General features: G+C 42.7%; 1 protein-coding gene across 1 annotated transcript in view; it reads left to right on the top strand.

Annotated features, from left to right (window-relative positions):
- Positions 1 to 477: 477 nt before the first annotated feature.
- The window catches only part of spon1a (spondin 1a), a 338,352-nt gene continuing 319,433 nt past the window's right edge, over positions 478 to 19,396 (top strand). Inside the window, exons 1-2 of the mRNA XM_084124751.1 lie at positions 478 to 976; positions 3,296 to 3,402. Coding sequence (XP_083980877.1) covers positions 724 to 976; positions 3,296 to 3,402 — 360 coding nt within the window. The 5' untranslated portion in view covers positions 478 to 723. The remainder of the gene's footprint in view (positions 977 to 3,295; positions 3,403 to 19,396) is intronic.

The raw sequence follows: 19,396 nt of genomic DNA on the forward strand, positions 1-19,396 counted from the left end.
ATACCTAAACTTACCAACTACCTTACTAAAATAATAAAATAATAATATAATAATGATGATGTGCACTTTTAATAATAAATAATTAATAACAAATATGGCAATATTAAAAAACAAACAAGAATTGTCCATTTTGATTTGATGGTTACTAAAATAAAGAAGACCCATCAAAATGTACAATGTTACATAATTTTATAGTTACATTTCTTAAAATGTATAAAGTTTACAAAAGGCAAAATCAGGGTTGATATTAACAAGAAGAGAGGAAAAACATCAATACAGCACTGTCTTGAGAGTCCATGATATAGGAAAGCATTCATTGCGCATGATGAGTGTTCCAAAAAAACAAAAACAACCTGCATTTATAATTAAGGACTACGTATAAATTCGTCGAGGAGAATCACTTGGAAAAAATTGTGACGATCTTTAAAATATCTGAACACAGATGCTCTCTCTCTGCTCGGAGCATGTGGTCTTTGTTTGAAGTTTGTGTGGCTGAATCCATTCAGCTGTCACTGAGAGACAGCAGCAGCACTTGAGTCGGTCCACTCAGAGTGTGCCACTCGGAACAGGCGGGCGATTCTTCATCTCTCTTTCTCTCTTCAGTCCAGGATGGCAAAATAACACGGTGAAGGCGGATAGATCAGCAACTGCGTATATGGGAGACTGTTATTACAGTAAGTTTACTTTCCACTAGAGTTAAACACTCTAGACACACGCTTGTAAATGCGTATTGGTAAAATTAAAGTGAATCGATCGGAGATGTGGAGAGCCGGTGTCCTGCTGCTGCTCACCGGCTGCGTGTGTGCGAGTGTGCCCGAGGAGCCAGCGGACAGAGCGGCTACATCTGACGGCTACTGCAGCTGGATAACGCGGGCTCAGCCGCACGGAGCTGGGGGCAGGAGAGAGGGCTTCAGTGAGTTCAGACTGCGAGTGGAAGGAGACCCGGAGAATTATCATCCCGGCAGCACTTATCGAGGTACATATCACTATTTCAGTTGTTGTTAGTGCCAGAGACGCCTCACAGTGCGCGCGCTGGATATTTGTTTTGTGTCTCAAAAACCAGCTTATATATTTTTTTATAGCTACAGTAGCTGTTGGATAAACAGTAATTACACCACCACATTAGCATTCAGCAAGAATGTTATTAGATTTTAATTGTTTTCAGGATAGTGGTATATTTAATCAGTGTCAGGTCAAGGCACGTTATACCTGGGCACGTTGTCAATTAGTTAATTTTAATTTAATTTATTAACTATTGTCTGTTCTCTTGTAATTAACCATTCTGTTTTTGTGGTTTTATAAATTGTTCATTTTAAGTGCTGCTGAAAGCTCTTATATAACTTTTAAATACAGATGTCATAAAAGATGGCTTGATTTAAAGGTGCAGTAGCCTAAGTGATCTCCCAGAATTGCTGTTGAACACTGTTGATATTTGAAATCAACCCAAACAAATACACCCCCTCTCTTCATTTCTCTGCCTCCAAAATTCACAAACACTTTACAGCCCGCACATAACAGCCTTGCTCCAAGCTGCTGTGTTGCCAAGTCTGCTATTTTCCCACGAAATTGGGCTACATTTAAGTTGTTGCCGCGGGTAATCTTTTTTTCTGCGGGTTTATTTCCACCCCCTTAAGTACGATTTCAGCACTCCAACACCCCCAAAACACCCCAAGATGTACAGATATAGTGGAGAATTTGGCTCCCCGATGGAGAAAATAGCATTCGGCTGTTTATGGGCTAGTTTTGAGTGGCCATTGGGCTACTTTTGATGCACAGACCTGGCAACCCTGCCGAGCTGGGCTTGAATGCGCCAACAAGGACGCTAAACACAGCATTCTCTAGTCTACTGTTACTAGCTGGCCTCTGTTACACACACAATGCAAGAGTGGATGTATTTATAATAGCAGAAGCTAAGAAAAATAGTGCTTCACGAAAAATAAAGTAAAGATGATGAACGAACAACAAGGAAGCACAAACAAATGAACATAGAGTACACAAGAGTAAATACAAGCAAAAGTTGATTGTTAGTCGCCAGCAGCACAGCAGCTCCAGACAAACAATGACACTCAAAACTGTCCTGTAACTACAACTGACATTTCTTGTTTCTGTAAAACTGCAAAACCAATGTTACTTATGTACGGAGCAGAAACAACGCAACCTCTGCGTCCGTTTTCATGACTTTCCGTGTAGGTCTCTCCAGCGCTGGAAAGCTTTTCTAATATTAAAGCGGGTCCTAAAGCTGTTGCCTGATCATAACCCTTCTTTTTCCAGTGATATTCCTCTGAGATTTTCTCTTTTGGATTGTCTATCATCTCTCTTTCAACAGTCTTTCTTTAAATCTCCCTCTTGCTCACTCTCTGTCCTCCACCATCATATGCGCCCTAATGCTGATTGGCTACACATTTGTTGTGGTGCTCGGTCCGACCAACTTTTCAACTGCATTTTTGCACCTTAAATAGGCAGTGTTGTCATATTTCTTTTAAAAAAGGCCTTGTCAGCTAGCACTGCTCTCCCATATGAGACTGTAAATTGTTGTATGCACCTGGTATCAGAATTCTGTCTAATTAGGAAGTCTAGTGTACAAGGGTTTGAGACAAGATAGGAATACTGCAGATAATGTCAGGTTTAAAAGACACTAAACTTGTGTATCTTTTTACCTACACCAAAAAAATGATTTTATTATACATTACACAAACTTTTACTAATAGGTCATTATCAAAGATTATTTAATCATAGATCAGTAGTCCATATACATAGTTTCATGTATAATTTGACTATGCAAATCAAAGTTTTATAATTTGTCTAACCATTTGTACCGCTGCATTGACCAAGGATCTGTTTATATGTATTTCAATATATGTTTGAAAGATTTTGTAGATAAGAAACATTTGAGCATAAAGTATAGAAAGAAGAAAAAGTATTGGAAATACAAGTTGTTGGAGTTGTTGTTTTTTTACTACAAAATAAGTGAAGTTCGTGAGGAGAGAACCCATCTAATCTTTCAATAAACTGCCAGAGTATATACGCAGCACACACCTTGCTCTGGCATCAGCTGTTTCAGCATCCCTTCACACCAGAGCTCAAGTTGAAACAGCTTTCTTGAGCCCCTCAGCTGCGAACAAGTCAACAAACTTTAACCTCAGTAGCTAAAGATTGTATGGGCAAACACACTTGTGAAATGCTAACGATTGTGTATCATGATACCTGATATAATTGTAAGTGTTTTATTGATTTTGATCACCTGTGAAATCAATCAGAAAGGTCATGTTGAATAATTATTGTGATTTATTTCCAGTAACCCTGTATGCAACCAACCCTGCATACTTCAGAGGCTTTACTCTTATCACTCTGAAGGAAGGGCACAATGGTGACCATGAGGAGGATTATGCTGGAAATTTCCAGGTGAGATGCATCACATGTTTCACATACACAGAATTTAATACAATATATGGCCCATGTGGTAATTAAATGTTATGTTTAATTTAATGGGATAGTTTATCCAAAAAGAAAAATTATGTCATTAATTACTCACCCTCATGTCGTTCCTAATCCTACCCCATAAGACTTTTATTCATCTTCTAAACACAAATGAAGACTTTTAAAAAGAAACCTGACAGATTTCTGTCCCTCCATTGAAAGTCCAAGCAACCAAAAGTTTGACGCTTCAAAATGTTTGTAAAGACATTGTAAACATAATCCATATGAATCAAATGTCAAGGAAATACGATTGAGCTTCCGTTTACCTTACCTAATTAGATGAATATATGTGCATTGACCAATGTATGTGAATAAAAGCTTAAATTAAATCTGTTCATAATATAAAGTTATCATATCTCTTCAGAAGACTTTAATTAAACTGTTCAATTCATATGGATTACGTTTACAATGTCTTTGTGAACTTTTTGAAGAGTCAAAGTTGCATGGACTTTCAATGAAGGGACAGAAATCTCTTAGGTTTAATTAAAAATATCTTCTTTTTTGTTTAAGATAAACAAAAGTCTGATGGTTTTGTAATGACATGAGGTTGAGTAAATGAAGACAGAATTTTTATGTTTTGGTGAACTAACCCTTTAAAGGAAAATTGTATTTAGTTTTATTATGTTGGGCCTCTACTTGATGTCCAAAGAACACTAATTAAGGATAAATCCTTATAGATTTCACAGCTGCATTAGACAGGATCTCATGAATATTATGCACCTTATAGTCCTTCTGGGACAATGAATTAGAGAAGATTCCACAAAGATAAAGCCGATGGTTTAGTTTGTATTAAGGCAGCCCTGATTGCCTGGCTGTGGGATCTTCTGTACTCCCTTTGTGTGCTGGAGCCAAGCTCAGATTCAGCCACACCTGGCAAAGCTCTTACATCAACACCATATGCTGCCTCTCCGCACGAGCTCTCATGCTATGCCAGAGAGTGGAAACGGAACAAAAAAGGCCCATTAAATGTCACATAAACCATAAATCTCAGCTCCCTGCAGAAATCCTCTGCTCAAACCTGCTCGTGCACAGAAGAGATTTCTTGTCTTTCTAGTGGGATATACGTAGAACAGTGGTTCTTAAATGGTTTTGTTTCAGGTACCAGATTAGACATTTACAGTTACAGTTACAGTTACAGTTGTGATGAACTCAATACAACACCATACCAAAATTGTTCAGCATTAAAAAGTAATCAAAAATGTCTGTTAAATCAATTGGAATTTATTAAGAACTATGTTGGACGAGCAATATGAACGATTTTGATCGTTTTATGCTTTTGAAAGAGTGTGCTTGACCCAAATCATGTTTATCCTTGTTGAAAGTAAACTCATTTTAATCTGGGCAGTATTTTCTATAACCCTGCATACTTCTGTTAATGTTTTTTTGAGGATGAGGGCATGTCACACAACCTATCCATGTTGACATTTGTCTAAATTTGTTAGATTCTAGATTCTGACATCTAATGTCAGATGAATTTGGGCCAAAATACCATAGAGTTAGATTGAATATGTGGCAGTTGACGTGAACAGTATATTTCTCTCTTTACAAGCTTTTCATGATTATATGTATCACAAGACCGAGGATGAAGACAGACGAAGGCAGATTCAAAATATAAACAAGGTTTAATCCACAAACAGGTGATAGAACGTAACTAGGGCCCGACCGTTATGGATTTTTGGGGGCCGATGCCGATACCGATATTAGGGAGTAAAAAAAAAACGCTATCGATATATCGGCCGATATTATTTATGTGTATATTGTAGTACAGTACCAGTGAAAGGTTTGGACACACTTTCCCATTTGTGTGTCCAAACTTTTGACTGGTACTGTACATAGAATACAGTATACATAAACAGAATATATATACATACATATACACACATTTTTTGCAATGATCACTCAAATGTGGAGATCAAACATTTATAATGATGTGACAAAGATATGTAATGGAGGCAGGGTGAATTATAGAATGAGAATGATACATTTGAGCTGGAACCAAACTATTTTGCATTGCATGTTCTATTCTATTATATTCTAAATAAGGTAGCATAATCTTCACTAATGACTTTTTTTCCTTTTTCCTTTCATTTTCCAGTGGTGGAAGAAGTACTCAGATCTTTAACTAAAGTAAAAGTAATAAATGTGAAAGTACTCATTATGCAAAATGGCCCTATATGAAGTGTTATAATTATATAAATTATTGGAATATTGCTTGATGTTGTAACGTAGCGTTATAGGCAGAATGGGTTAACACCGTGTCTACACCTAACGCGGCCCTTTTTGCTTGCGTTGCAACAGCTACAAACTGTTTACATTGGACGCGACAAAGCGCCCGATACAAAGCAGAACGAGACATCAGTTTACTGTCAGAGATTTGTCGCTCGCGTCGCGCCGCATCCACATAGACGGATTAACCATATGGGCAATTGGGCAAGTGCCCAGGGATGCCACGTCCAGGGGGGCACCATGCAAATATGTTTTTCTCTTTTAAAACAAGCGATTCATTCATAAGCCTAGGCCTATAAATACCCTTTCATCAGAACGTTCTAAATTCCCTGAATGTTTTGTTGAAAGCTTATTATTTTCATGACATTTTTTTTTTTGTGGACGCGTGATTCGCCAGATCACGCCAGATTCACACTACTGCGTGAGCATACGCATTTCATTTCAACACCCATATTACACAGTCCACTGGCACGGAGCAGAGCGAGTGTTTTCAAATAATTCCAATGGAAGTTGAGCTTTAAAGGGACACTTCACCCATTTGCATTAAGCTTTGCATTGTTAGAAACCCAGTCATACTATTGAATGGTCATGCAACATTTTTTCATTTTCCCCCGAGACGAGAGAAATCTGTATTTACCTCTTTACACTTCCTCCTACAATGACGCAAAAATCGTCATTTTGCGTCATTGTAGGAGGAAGTGTAAGAGGGGGGGATTTCTGTTAAGACTACAAGCACTAGATCCACCCTTTCAAACCCGCCCATAGGGGGTTGGACCTAATGCGCTAACAGACCTATCACAGATCAGTGCGAGTGCGTTTGATTTCAACGGCAGAAACCTGCAGAAAACAGGGACGAAGAAAGCTGAGTAGTAGGGGTTACCATACTCTATTTCCCGGACATGTCCGGCCGTCGAGATCGACAAAAATGTCCGGGATTCAGCTTTTGCTTTCTGCGGTCGCCATCCATTGTTTACATGCTCACCTTTTGTTTCAATCTAACTGAATTCACCCCGATTGGTGAAACTGAATGTAATGTTTACATGAATGCTAAACAAGTGATCGGTTGATTTGCGTTTTAACATTGCTAAGAAAATACCCGCACCTCCGTGAGAGATAGCCCATGAGATGAGACCGGTGCATCTCACAGGCGCGCTCATCAGTAATCACAGTAATACAGGGAGCAGGACGAGGCTAGCGCCGCGGGAGAAAGACGCGAGGCCGGTGGCGTGATCGGTTGAAAGACGCGAGGCCGGTGGCGTGATCGGTTGATGTGTGTTTTACCATTGCTAAGAAAATACCTGCTCCTCCGTGCGAGATACGAGAACAGTGCCTCACAGGTGTCGGTCGTCAGTAATCACGCCACTGGCCTCGCGCCGTTCTCCCGCGCCCCTCAGCCTCGTCCTGCTCGCCACAGTAAACATGATGAATGGCGACTGTAGAACGCAAAAGCCGAATCCCGGACATTTTGGGCAAACTCGTCACTCGTAGCCTAGCCTTGCCTTGATGTTTTTGTTTTCAACTGCCCTCTCTTACCGGTAGGCGTGGCTTGGGAGTGGCCTTGTAGGGCAGCGAAGCAAGTGCATTCTGGGAGTTGTTGTCTTTCATCCACATAAGCCAAAAATACATTTTCTGGCTTTTCTCAGTCTAGAAAGCTCCAAATTCAAAAATAATTTCACATTTCTTCTACATAAATGACCCACAGAGCATCAGCCTTGCACTTTCAAGTTGTACTTTGCAAAAAAGTTGCAGAAAGAGGTTTTAAATTTTATTTTCAGTTCAAAACCTCACAATACCATGTAGCTATAGAGATGTTACTGCAAGACCAGTCTAAAACCCTTTCACTCTCAGTACCCAGGGGCACCAATAAGTCTTAATCCGCCACTGCGCATCCAGTGTAGACCTCATCACTGATTATAATGGGTTCTACTGTCTTTTGTCGCATCGCACCGCTCGCGTCCGGTGTCTTGAAAAGCAGTCAAGTGGTGTCTTAACAGTAATTTACTAACTAGTTACCAGTGCGGTGGTGGCGGCGGTGGAGTCTGTTGAAAAGTGTTTTAATGCTACATTGTCACCTGGTGAGACACAATGCTATAAAGTAAATAAACAATGTCCCCGTCTTTTACTCTCACAACGAGCTTATCATACTCATTTGCTACATTAGCTAGCAAGCCACGTTTCACGTTAACCTGTTAAGCTGCAACCCCACTTTTGAAAAATCCCCAGAAATGACATAGTCATAGTCCCAAACTGAAACAGATACAATTCATGAACCCTTTGTACTAAAAGCACAAGTATGATCTCATTTGAAAGCTGACACCTGGCAGTTTATTGTAAATGTAGAATTAATTATTGTCATAATGAAAAAAATTGTTATAAATAGCTTCAAAGTTTTGTAAAGTTATTAGAAATTAATTTTTATGAAACATCCTTATGAAAATAAAATTGAAGTTGACACTGTAGCAATCTAGAAATGCACTACAGCTAAAGCCACATGTCTAAACATTGTATGTTTAAAATCTGAAGATAATAAGTCCAAAACTCTGTATTTAGTTAAATGTTTTTCAAGACCATGTCAAATTACTTTATTTTGATTTGACTCTAAAATGCAACTGATGTTTATTTTCATCTTCTAAGCATCTATCCAGTATATTGTCTCTATTGTTTTGTGGTGCAAACGATCCCCATTCAGTCTCAGTCTCCCCCTGCACACATTCACACCTCTCCAGCCTGGTTATGGCTCTAAATATGCATTTCTTTTGTCTGCATTATAGTTACTAACGACTGGCTATTCACAGGCTATTCATAGGGTTTCAGTCCCTAATTTCTTTTCTCAAAGTTCACCTCACATTTTAAACTGTATCAAATGCATTTCTTGAATAAAGAAACGTTTCAGTAAGCATTCAAAAAATCATAAAAGTATAACTTCTAGGTGGCAGGTGCACCTAGGGCTAGCTAGCATGTTAGCTTAGCACACCATCAATACACGACAATTTATGAGATTAAAACCATGTTTGTGCTCCAAACTTACTTTATAACGCAAGTCGAGTATTTTAAATAATCTTCTGTGATCTAATTTGGCTTCAGATAAAAAAAATCAGACAGAAAATATACTATTGGTATAGTATTCAGGACAGTGATAGTCTATATAGATTAGCATTACATTATAAATATAATCTATTATTATGGAAATACCTGGCATGGCTTGAAAAACACAGGTAACTCAAATATCATTGCAAACATGTTTATTGTCTTCAAAACGTCTGTATCTGCATGTTACAGCGCGATCTCTTGTTAGCTTTGTGTGTATCAGTGACGTCCTGGAATGTCACATGATCATGACTCTTCTTCATGTTCCATATATGGAATATTATTGTGCATATAGCGCCCTCAGGCTATTGGTATGAATTGAAAACACAGTATCAGAGTATCTAAGCGCTCATAATGATTACATCGACGCATTTGGGTATAAATTCAATAAATATTATTCCTGTCTATAGAAATCTGATGTAAACCTATGAGAATATATCAATATTTCTCCAAATCTGCACATTTTTGAGCTAAAGCCCTGAGGGACGTTGTTTTGTGAATCGCTGTCATGACGACAGCACAGAGTTTTTTTATGAATGAAAGCGGCTGACGCGCATAATTCATATCAAAGGTATCGACTCATTTTTTCATTTCATAACTCCTGACACAAATTAAGAAATAACTGTCGCTATAAGTTTCTCAGAATACAATAGTGGTCAAATACTGAAACTTGAGTCTTATATCTTTTTAATGATGTATAGTTTGTCAAGGTATAACATTAAATCTGATAGTAACTTTGAACTATATATAAAAAAACCTCTTCAGTGCGCCCGCGCACTGGCAACGGTTAACAGGTTAAGTACGATTTCGGCACTTCAACACCCCCAAAACACCCCAAGATGTACAGATATAGTGGAGAATTTGGCCTCCCTAATTCCAGGGGATTCCTCTTCTAATTCCTAACTCCCAGCCTCCCTGATGCTGACCAGGGAGGTGCTTTATTTTTACGAGACCCCAGCAGCGATGATAATATCCGACTGAAGGCACAGACCCAGAGCCCAGAGACGATAGCCAAGAGCGGAGTTGAGGGAGGGAGGAGTCAAGGTGGAGTGAAGGCTGACATCAACTGGGGGACAACCGACGAAGGCGGAGCTGATGGATCCCAGGGTGCAACAGGAGGCCTAGGCAGTGCTGCGGAGACGAGTGTCTGAGGTGTAGCCAGTGATGGAGGACCGAGGCGTACCCGAAGGGAAGGAGCCGTATGGGTGGAGGAACGGAGCATAGCGGAAGATCCGCAAGTCTGTGGCGGAGGTGGTGTGACGACTGACCAAGGAGGAGCCGATGAGACGATGGTACCTGATAGGGTCAAAAGGCAGAGGGTGTCTGGTGGAGTCGAAGGATTTCTGAACGAGAGAGAGCCCAAACGCAGAAATGAGCGTAGAAAATGTATTGACAGGACAGAAGACAAGGCACAAGAAGGTAATGGAGTAGTGACAGGCCAAACAGTAGGGCAGGATACACAATAGGATAATTGGCTGGTCGGGGTAGAGACTGCAAAGTGTGGCAGCCAATGATCTCTTTGGTTGTCCATCGAAATCCGATGATGACGTCCACGCCTTTAACAGTGAGATCTTTGATGGCTGAATAGTCCTATCCTGGACCCGCAAGCTCTATTGCAGGTGGGGCATATGTATGTGATGGTGGTGGTGGTGGTCACAGTGGCAGCTATGGCTGCATTTCTCCTGGCTCGCTTTTGCTGTCTTCTGCTTGTCCTCTCCATCTCTAGTGTACGAACCCCATCTCCACATAGCTGTCGCCAGATGGTGCGGTCAGCAGCAACATTCTCCAGATCCTCAGGTCTGATCTTACACTTTCTCAAGGCGTTCTTCATCTGATCTTTATAGCGCTTCTTCGGACCCCCAGCTGAGCGTCGACCATGATGTAACTGACCATATAGTACTCTGCGGGGCAGCCGACATGGGGGCATCCTTATCACATGCCCCAACCACCGCAGTTGGCGCTGGGTAATAATGGCCTCAATACTTCTGCAGTTAGTCTTTTTAAGTATTTGAGTGTGAGGCACATGATAACGCCAGGTAATTCCCAGAATGCGCTGAAGGCAGCTTATGTGGAAGTTCTCAAAGGACCTGATGTGACGGCAGTAGGTTACCCATGCTTCACAGCTATAGAGGAGGGTGGTGACACAGACCGCTTGGTATACGGCGACCTTTGTGGAGGGATGAAGGTTCTTATTATTAAAGGAACACTTCGACACTTCGACTCTTCAGGCTCGGTAATCAAATCAAAACTCTTTCAAAATGCAGCTTTTCCTGAAGTATTGGGAACTTTTAGTAACTCCTTACGCTCCAACTTCTCCCTGATGCTCTGCATGGTCAACTGTCACCTAATGCATTGCACGCGCGTCGCATTACTCGCGTGATCGCATATTGCGTTGCATATTTATAATATTATCAATATAACAATATTTCATACAGTAGCCTGCGCTCTGCACGTATATTATGGGCACAATGAAAGGAGAAAAGCCAGAGTCCGAGTCCGATGAAATAAATGAGCCCGAGTCCGACCAAAGCCCAATCTGTAAAAAAAAATTTTAAAATTAAAAAACTGACCCGACTGCTCCCAAAAAGTGACAAAATAACTCCAACATTTTCCTCATGTTGTGATTTGTATAGTCACAGCGTGTACAAATAACATGGTCACATATTCTCAGAAGGCAAAGCACTTGGCATGCTACTTGGGCGGAGTGATTTGCTCGCAGCGCCTGAGAAGCCCCGTGGTGAGGAGCAGAGTTCGCTCAGAATTGGAGTAAATCACTCCGCAGAAGTAACAGTGCTTCATCTTCTGAGAATATAGTTCCCAGTATGTATATGGTTAAAAGATGGTTGTGTCTCATGTGACCTTGTTATTCGTACACACTGTGACTATACAAATCACAACATGTAAATAGGAAAATGTTGGCGTTATTTTGTCACTTATTGGGAGCAGTATGCTAGCTGTAGCCGTTTACCTCCAGTCTTTGTGCTAAGCTAGGCTAGCGGTTGGTGTGTCAGACAGAGTTACAGCACACACAGAGATGAAAAATGTATGTATGGACTTATCTAACTCTGGGGGATAAGGTGAATAAGCTAAAGTCCCAAAAAGTCGAAGTGTTCCTGTCACATTCTTCACCGTCTGTCTCTGCACTACAGTTACCAGAATCCTCCTTCATCATCACCTGCACCTGCTGTTCATCATTATCATCATCTCCTTCACCTGTGTTCCAGTCATTATCATCATCTGCATCACCTGTCTTGTGTTCATCTGTCTGTGTATTTAAGTTTCGCTTCTCACCCATGTCATTGCCGGTTATTGTTTGAGCACATGCTCACTGTTTCGTGTTTTTCTGTATTAGTAATAAACCTTTGCCATTTTTGTATCTTCGCCTGACCTTCGTCTTTTTCATCAACCCGTGGACGTTACAGTTCCTTTAAAGACTCTACATCGGAGTCTCCCAAAGGCAGCTGATGCCTGTTTGATTCGGCTCTGGATTTCATTGTCGATGCCGCTATCCTCAGAGAGAAAACTCCCCAGATATTTGAAAGATGGCACTACTGACAGCTGTTCATCTCCAACAGTGAAGGCAGGAGATGTGGGTGGGACATTGGTACTCCATTGGCAGACCACTTCTGTCTTGGTGGTGTTGACAGTCAGCCCCATCCTGCTGTACGCCCTCACCGCCAAGAAAGAAACAAATTGTCCAGCAGCTCAGGAAACCAGAGGCTTGACAGTTGGTGATGAGACTTGATGTAGCACCAGGCAAGCTGCCAGGCCAGGAGAGTCAGTGACCAGGGCGGAACAGGACACAGGGCAGGGCATGAACCATCACACAAGATAAGACTCGAGATAAGACAACAAGAGATAACCAGAAACGAAAGCAAAATAAAAACTGGCAAAACTATGACTAGGGAAAATACAAACTAACTATATAACTGGAATTTGAAAAGGAAACAAAAGAAACAAATACTTTCTGAAAAATAAACCTTAACTTGCAAATGAGAGAAAAGCAAAAGAAACAAATTCTACAAATAAATGACCAGATCTAAAAAGAATCTAAATGAAACTGCAACCTTGCTGGAAACTAGAGAGAGAAATAAGAACTAAAAATCCAGAGGGAATCAAAATAAGGTTTGGGAGAATCTGAGCAAAAGCCTGGAACTTGTCTAAAGTAAAAAACACAGGAACAAGGGAAACTCAAATATCAAAAGAATAATTGAACAAGAAAAAACTAAATCTTGCACGCACTGACTGACAAGATCTGCAAGCAACGTGTATGCAAGCAACGTGTATGTAAGCAACGTATGTACACAATGAACGTGCACACAAGGCATAAAACGAACCAGCAACGACATGAGGGAAAGTAGCACAATATAAAGGGAGCAGAGCACATGAGGAACAGGTGAATACAATTCTAGGGGACGTGGTAATGGGAAACAAGGAGCACATTGCTAACACAAACAAAGACAGAGCCATGTGCAGACACACAACACAAACATAGAGACATGAAACAAAGACAACACAGACAAGGCTGCCCTGACAGTTCCCCTAAGGCCATTTTTCTGGTTGCATTTGCATCCCCGGTAGAAACTCTGAAGTGACGTAAGCCGTGCTTGTTGTTGTGACTTTTGTTTTGACAGAGCGGCGGACATTTATTTTGATGGCCTAAGATTCTCAGTCTTAATTAGTTTACAATCTGTTTAACAGTCCTGTCCAATACACTTTTAGACTGAACTGTTATACAAAAAGTAGACAGTATATGAAATAGTATTAGCATTTGCTGTGTGGTTGATGCCTTGTGTCGCTAGCTGAGCAGAAATACATAATCATGTTTCATTTGGTCTCCTCAAAGTTTCGTTTGATTTTCTCCTTAGCATAAAGGTTTAGAGGTCAATCTATCACTGTTTTCCATGTTCGTAGAGTTAGTTTGTGGAGTAAATATAGGCTATAATCTGTGTATAATCCGAATTTTCTGCTTGAACAGAAATCTATTATAAATCTGTAACAAGATCTGCCAAAATCCTTGATGTATGACATAATATAGTGGCATAGACACAATATATAAAGTAGGAGAGAGGCCGCACTATGCATAAATATACTTTTATTTGCACAGACGCGTTTCGGCGTTTCACGCGCCGAAACGCATCTGTGCAAATAAAAGTATATTTATGCATAGTGCGGCCTCTCTCCTACTTTATGCATTCTAATTATCCAGGCCAGCACTCTTAAAGTTTAATAATATATGCATTGAGTGAAGCCTGCTCCTAACCTCACTTACTTATAGACACAATATATACCATACTTGGAAATATGAAGTTGTACTCAGGGCCGCGGGAAGTGGGGGTGCTGGGGGTGCTGCAGCACTGTTTTCACAGAATTGTAAATGCAACGCATATGTTTGTTCATTAAAATTTATTAATTTTTAGCATTTAGTCATTTATTTGTAATAAACACTTTAAGTGGGCTATTTAAAAATTGTTATTTATATGTTAAATTATCTTTTTAAAACATAAGCGCAGAGTGTTATGTAATATTGTGTGTGTGTGTGTGTGTGTGTGTGTCGAAAGAATTTGTCCGCAGCTGCTAAAAACAAAAAAAAAAAAACAGTCAAAAACGTCTCAGGTTACGACTGTAACCTATGTTCCCTGAGAACAGGGAATGAGACACTACGTCAGAATGACGCTATGGGGAACGCCTCAGGTGTGACAGGTGTCTGAAATAAATATCAACTCACGTCAATCATGTTGACCGGCGACAGCCCGTGAATCATCAGCTTGATTGATTAACGCGCGACCTGGATGTATAAAGGGGAGCCTTGCACACATGACAACATCCTATCGTCTGAAGGGACTGTTGCAGGCAGGCCCCGAGGCATGGCAGGAAGACGTAGTGTCTCGTTCCCTGTTCTCAGGGAACATAGGTTACAGTCGTAACCTGAGACGTTCCCTTTCGAAAGGGAACTCTACACTACGTCAGAATGACGCTATGGGGAACGATATACCAACGCCACCATGCTAAGGGGAGTGCATGCCCTCAGGTCACACTGGGCTGTCAGTGATAGCATTCCCTACGGTCATAGCCCAAGCTAAATGATACCACAGAAAACCTCACAGTTTTAAAGGAAGGTCTACCTGGGCCAGCTCAAAGGCCTAGGACCACAATTCAAAAACTAGAAAGGGTCCCTTCTAGGGAATGTGGCTAGGGGACCCGAGGGAACCCCAGCCAGTCACTGTTCAGGGGAATGTGCCACCTGAAATACCACCAGGCAGGCCTGACCTGGTGTCACTACATAAGACACTAAAGTCTGGCCACTTCCTGTCTGTCCGAAGACAGAGCCTCTGGAACTTGCCTTAGGAAGGCATCCAACCCGAGGGACTGCGAAGCAGGCAGTGAACCACTCAGCCCGGATCTCAGAGACGGGACATCCTGGAGAGTATGACTCAGCATAGTGCTTTACAACCCTTGCCAGCGAGGGGAGTTTCTCTACTCTATCCATGGATCTACCCAGTGTTTGAGTTTCAAAACACTGAGGAGGCCTGTGAGGGCCTAAAGGGAGCTTACCTCCAGGAAGGCCTGGTAGGACCTCTAACCTGGCGACCACAACATGGGGGAGCTTGTATTCAACCACAATATGTGGGAGCTTACCTTCAGGAAGGCCGGTGAGGCCTCTGACCTGGTGACCACAGCATGTGGGAGCTCATATTCAACCACAGTATGTGGGAGCTCATATTCAGGAAGGCCTAGTGAGGCCTCTGACCTGCTAACCACAGTATGTGGGAGCTCATATCAGGAAGGCCGGTGAGGCCTGTAACCTGGCGACCACAGCATGTGGGAACTCCTATCAGGAAGGCCGGTGAGGCCTCTAACCTGGCGACCACAGCATGTGGGAGCTCAAATCAGGAAGGCCGATGAGGCCTCTAACCTAGCGACCACAGCATGTGGGAACTCCTATCAGGAAGGCCGGTGAGGCCTATAACCTGGGGACCACAACCTGTGGGAGCTCACTTTCAGAAAGGGAATAAAGCGTACAGCGCACAACCCTTACCATAAATATGGAAATAGAAAGTACATGAAAGAAAGTGCATGTACTTAGCCATTCTGAACCCAAGAAGGCCTGATGAGGCCTCTAACCTGGCGACCACAGCATGTGGGAGCTCATACTCGGGAAGGCCGGTGAGGCCTGTAACACGGTGACCACAGTGTGTGGGAGCTCATCAGAATGTGGAAGTTAGCTAGAGAAAGGCATCTGTCGTAAAAAGTGATGACAGGACGCATCTAGAGTGGGACCCGAGGTGAAAGACCAAGGTCTGAGCCACATAGGAAGGGACCGAAGTGAACAGCGCATGACCCTTACCATAGAAATGGATTTTAGAAAGTACACAGGACGTTAGTCGTGTGACTTACCATAAGCATGGGTTTAAGAAAAATAGATGAAGTAAAGGTGCATGTACTTCATCACTCTATATTCAGGAAGGCCTAGTGAGGCCTATAACCTGACGACCACAGTAAGTGGGAGCTCATTCTCAGGAAGGCCCCTGAGGCCTGTGACCTGACGACCACAGACTGTGGGAGCTCGTATCCAGGAAGGCCGGTGAGGCCTGTAACCTGGCAACCACAGCATGTGGGAACCCATGATCAGGAAGGCCAGATGAGGCCTATAACCTGATGGACACAATGCGGGAAGAGCTCACATTCAGGAAGGCCTGATGAGGCCTGCAACCTGACATGTGGAAGCTCACAACCAGTGCGGCCTAAACCCTAGCGACCACAGAGAGTGGGAGTTCACATTCAGGAAGGCCTGGATGAGGCCTGTAACCTGACATGTGAAAAACTCATAACCAGGAAGGCCTTTAGGAAGCCTGCAACCTGGCGACCACAGTATGTGGGAGCTCATACTCAGGAAGGCCTGTGAGGCCTGTAACCTGGCGACCACAGTATGTGGGAGCTCATACTCAGGAAGGCCTAAGAGGCCTGTAACCTGGCGGCCACAGTATGTGGGAGCTCACATTCAGGAAGGCCAGGTGAGGCCTGTAACCTGACATGTAGAAGCCCATCACCAGGAAGGCTGGTGAGGCCTGTAACCTGGCGACCACAGTATGTGGGAGCTCATACTCAGGAAGGCCTAGTGAGGCCTATGACCTGATAACCACATTATATGGGAGCTCATATTCAAGAAGGCCTGGTGAGGCCTATAACTCGATAACCACAGAATGTGGGAGCTCATATTCAACCACAGTATGTGGGAGCTCATTTTCAGGAAGGCCTGGAGAGGCCTATAACTTGATAACCACAGTATGTGGGAGCTCATATTCAGGAAGGCCTAGTGAGGCCTCTGACCTGCTAACCACAGTATGTGGGAACTCATTTTCAGGAAGGCCTGGAGAGGCCTATAACTTGATAACCACAGTATGTGGGAGCTCATATTCAGGAAGGCCTAGTGAGGCCTCTGACCTGATAACCACATTATATGGGAGCTATATTCAAGAAGGCCTGGAGAGGCCTATAACTTGATAACCACAGTATGTGGGAGCTCATATTCAGGAAGGCCTAGTGAGGCCTCTGACCTGCTAACCACAGTATGTGGGAGCTCATATTCAGGAAGGCCTGGTGAGGCCTCTGACCTGATAACCACAGTATGTGGGAGCTCATATTCAACCACAGTATGTGGGAGCTCATATTCAGGAAGGCCTGGTGAGGCCTATGACCTGATAACCACAGTATGTGGGAGCTCATATTCAAGAAGGCCTGGTGAGGCCTATAACCTGATTACCACAGAATGTGGGAGCTCATATTCAACCACAGTATGTGGGAGCTCATTTTCAGGAAGGCCTAGTGAGGCCTCTGACCTGATAACCACAGAATTTGGGAGCTCATATTCAACCACAGTATGTGGAAGCTCACATTCAGGAAGGCCAGGTGAGGCCTGCAACCTGACATATAGAAGCCCATCACCAGGAAGGCCGGTGAGGCCTGTAACCTGGCGCCACAGTATGTGGGAGCTCTTAACCAGGAAGGCCTGGCGAGGCCTGTAACCTGGCGACCACCGTGTATGGGAGCTCATATTCAGGAAGGCCTGGTGAGGCCTATAACTTGATAACCACAGAATGTGGGAGCTCATATTCAACCATATTATGTGGGAGCTCATTTTCAGGAAGGCCTAGTGAGCCCTATGACCTGATAACCACATTATATGGGAGCTATATTCAAGAAGGCCTGGAGAGGCCTATAACTTGATAACCACAGTATGTGGGAGCTCATATTCAGGAAGGCCTAGTGAGGCCTATGACCTGATAACCACAGTATGTGGGAGCTCATATTCAAGAAGGCCTGGTGAGGCCTATAACTTGATAACCACAGAATGTGGGAGCTCATATTCAACCACAGTATGTGGGAGCTCATTTTCAGGAAGGCCTAGTGAGGCCTATGACCTGATAACCACATTATATGGGAGCTATATTCAAGAAGGCCTGGAGAGGCCTATAACTTGATAACCACAGTATGTGGGAGCTCATATTCAGGAAGGCCTAGTGAGGCCTATGACCTGATAACCATAATATGTGGGAGCTCATTCAACCATAGTATGTGGAAGCTCATATTCAGGAAGGCCTAGTGAGGCCTATAACCTGATAACCACATTACTCCTTGACAGTCAATTCCTGGGAGCTCACCTCAGGGAGGCCCAAGCGCTGTCCGGTTGCAAAATGGGGACTGTCTAGTCAAGGAGGCCTGATAAGACCTACTACCTGACCATCGAAAAAATCTTAGATTTACTTTCTTACCCACAACATTTTGCCCCAGACTCTAAAACAGGAAACGTGGTCTGAAAAGAAACAGAAATATGTTAATTTCACATTTTACAAAAAGACCAGAATTACACCTGCTCTTTTTGTTCACTGCTCATCATTTTAATTCCTTAATTAAAATGCAGCCAAAAACACTGGATAACGCGATCTGGATGATAGGCTGAATTACTAAATATCTAACTTCATAAAAGTCAGATAATATTCCATCATTTTAATTCATAGAATTAAATGCAGCCATAATCACCAGACAATACTGTTTTAACATTTATACGTTCTCGTAGTCTACACACTGCCTCGGCAAGCGCGAGAAACGAGCCGTTAAATATATTTGGCTTTCATCCCTCGAGAAGAAAGTCAACAGGTGCGAGGTTGAAACATCCGACAGCGCACGGATTTTTTTCTTCCTCGCGCGCCGAGATATTTCTTAATGAACACTGCCAGCACCCTCAGGAACTGACTGTGAACGCCTCGTACCCAAACAGTATTGTTTCACAGATCGCCACAGGGCTCAGATGCTGAACCCTCCTCCCTCGAGAAAAGGGTCCGACGAGAGCATCTTTAAATGAAAAACGCTCACAGTATGCACAAGAGGCTCTCTCGAGAGCCTCCCGCGCGCTTCAGCGATATTCTCGAAACAGACAAACAGTCCCTGAAGACGAAAAGATGTTGTCATGTGTGCAAGGCTCCCCTTTATACATCCAGGTCGCGCGTTAATCAATCAAGCTGATGATTCACGGGCTGTCGCCGGTCAACATGATTGACGTGAGTTGATATTTATTTCAGACACCTGTCACGCCTGAGGCGTTCCC

Source organism: Abramis brama (assembly GCF_963993115.1).
Source record: "Abramis brama genome assembly, chromosome: 9".
NCBI lineage: Eukaryota > Metazoa > Chordata > Actinopteri > Cypriniformes > Leuciscidae > Abramis > Abramis brama.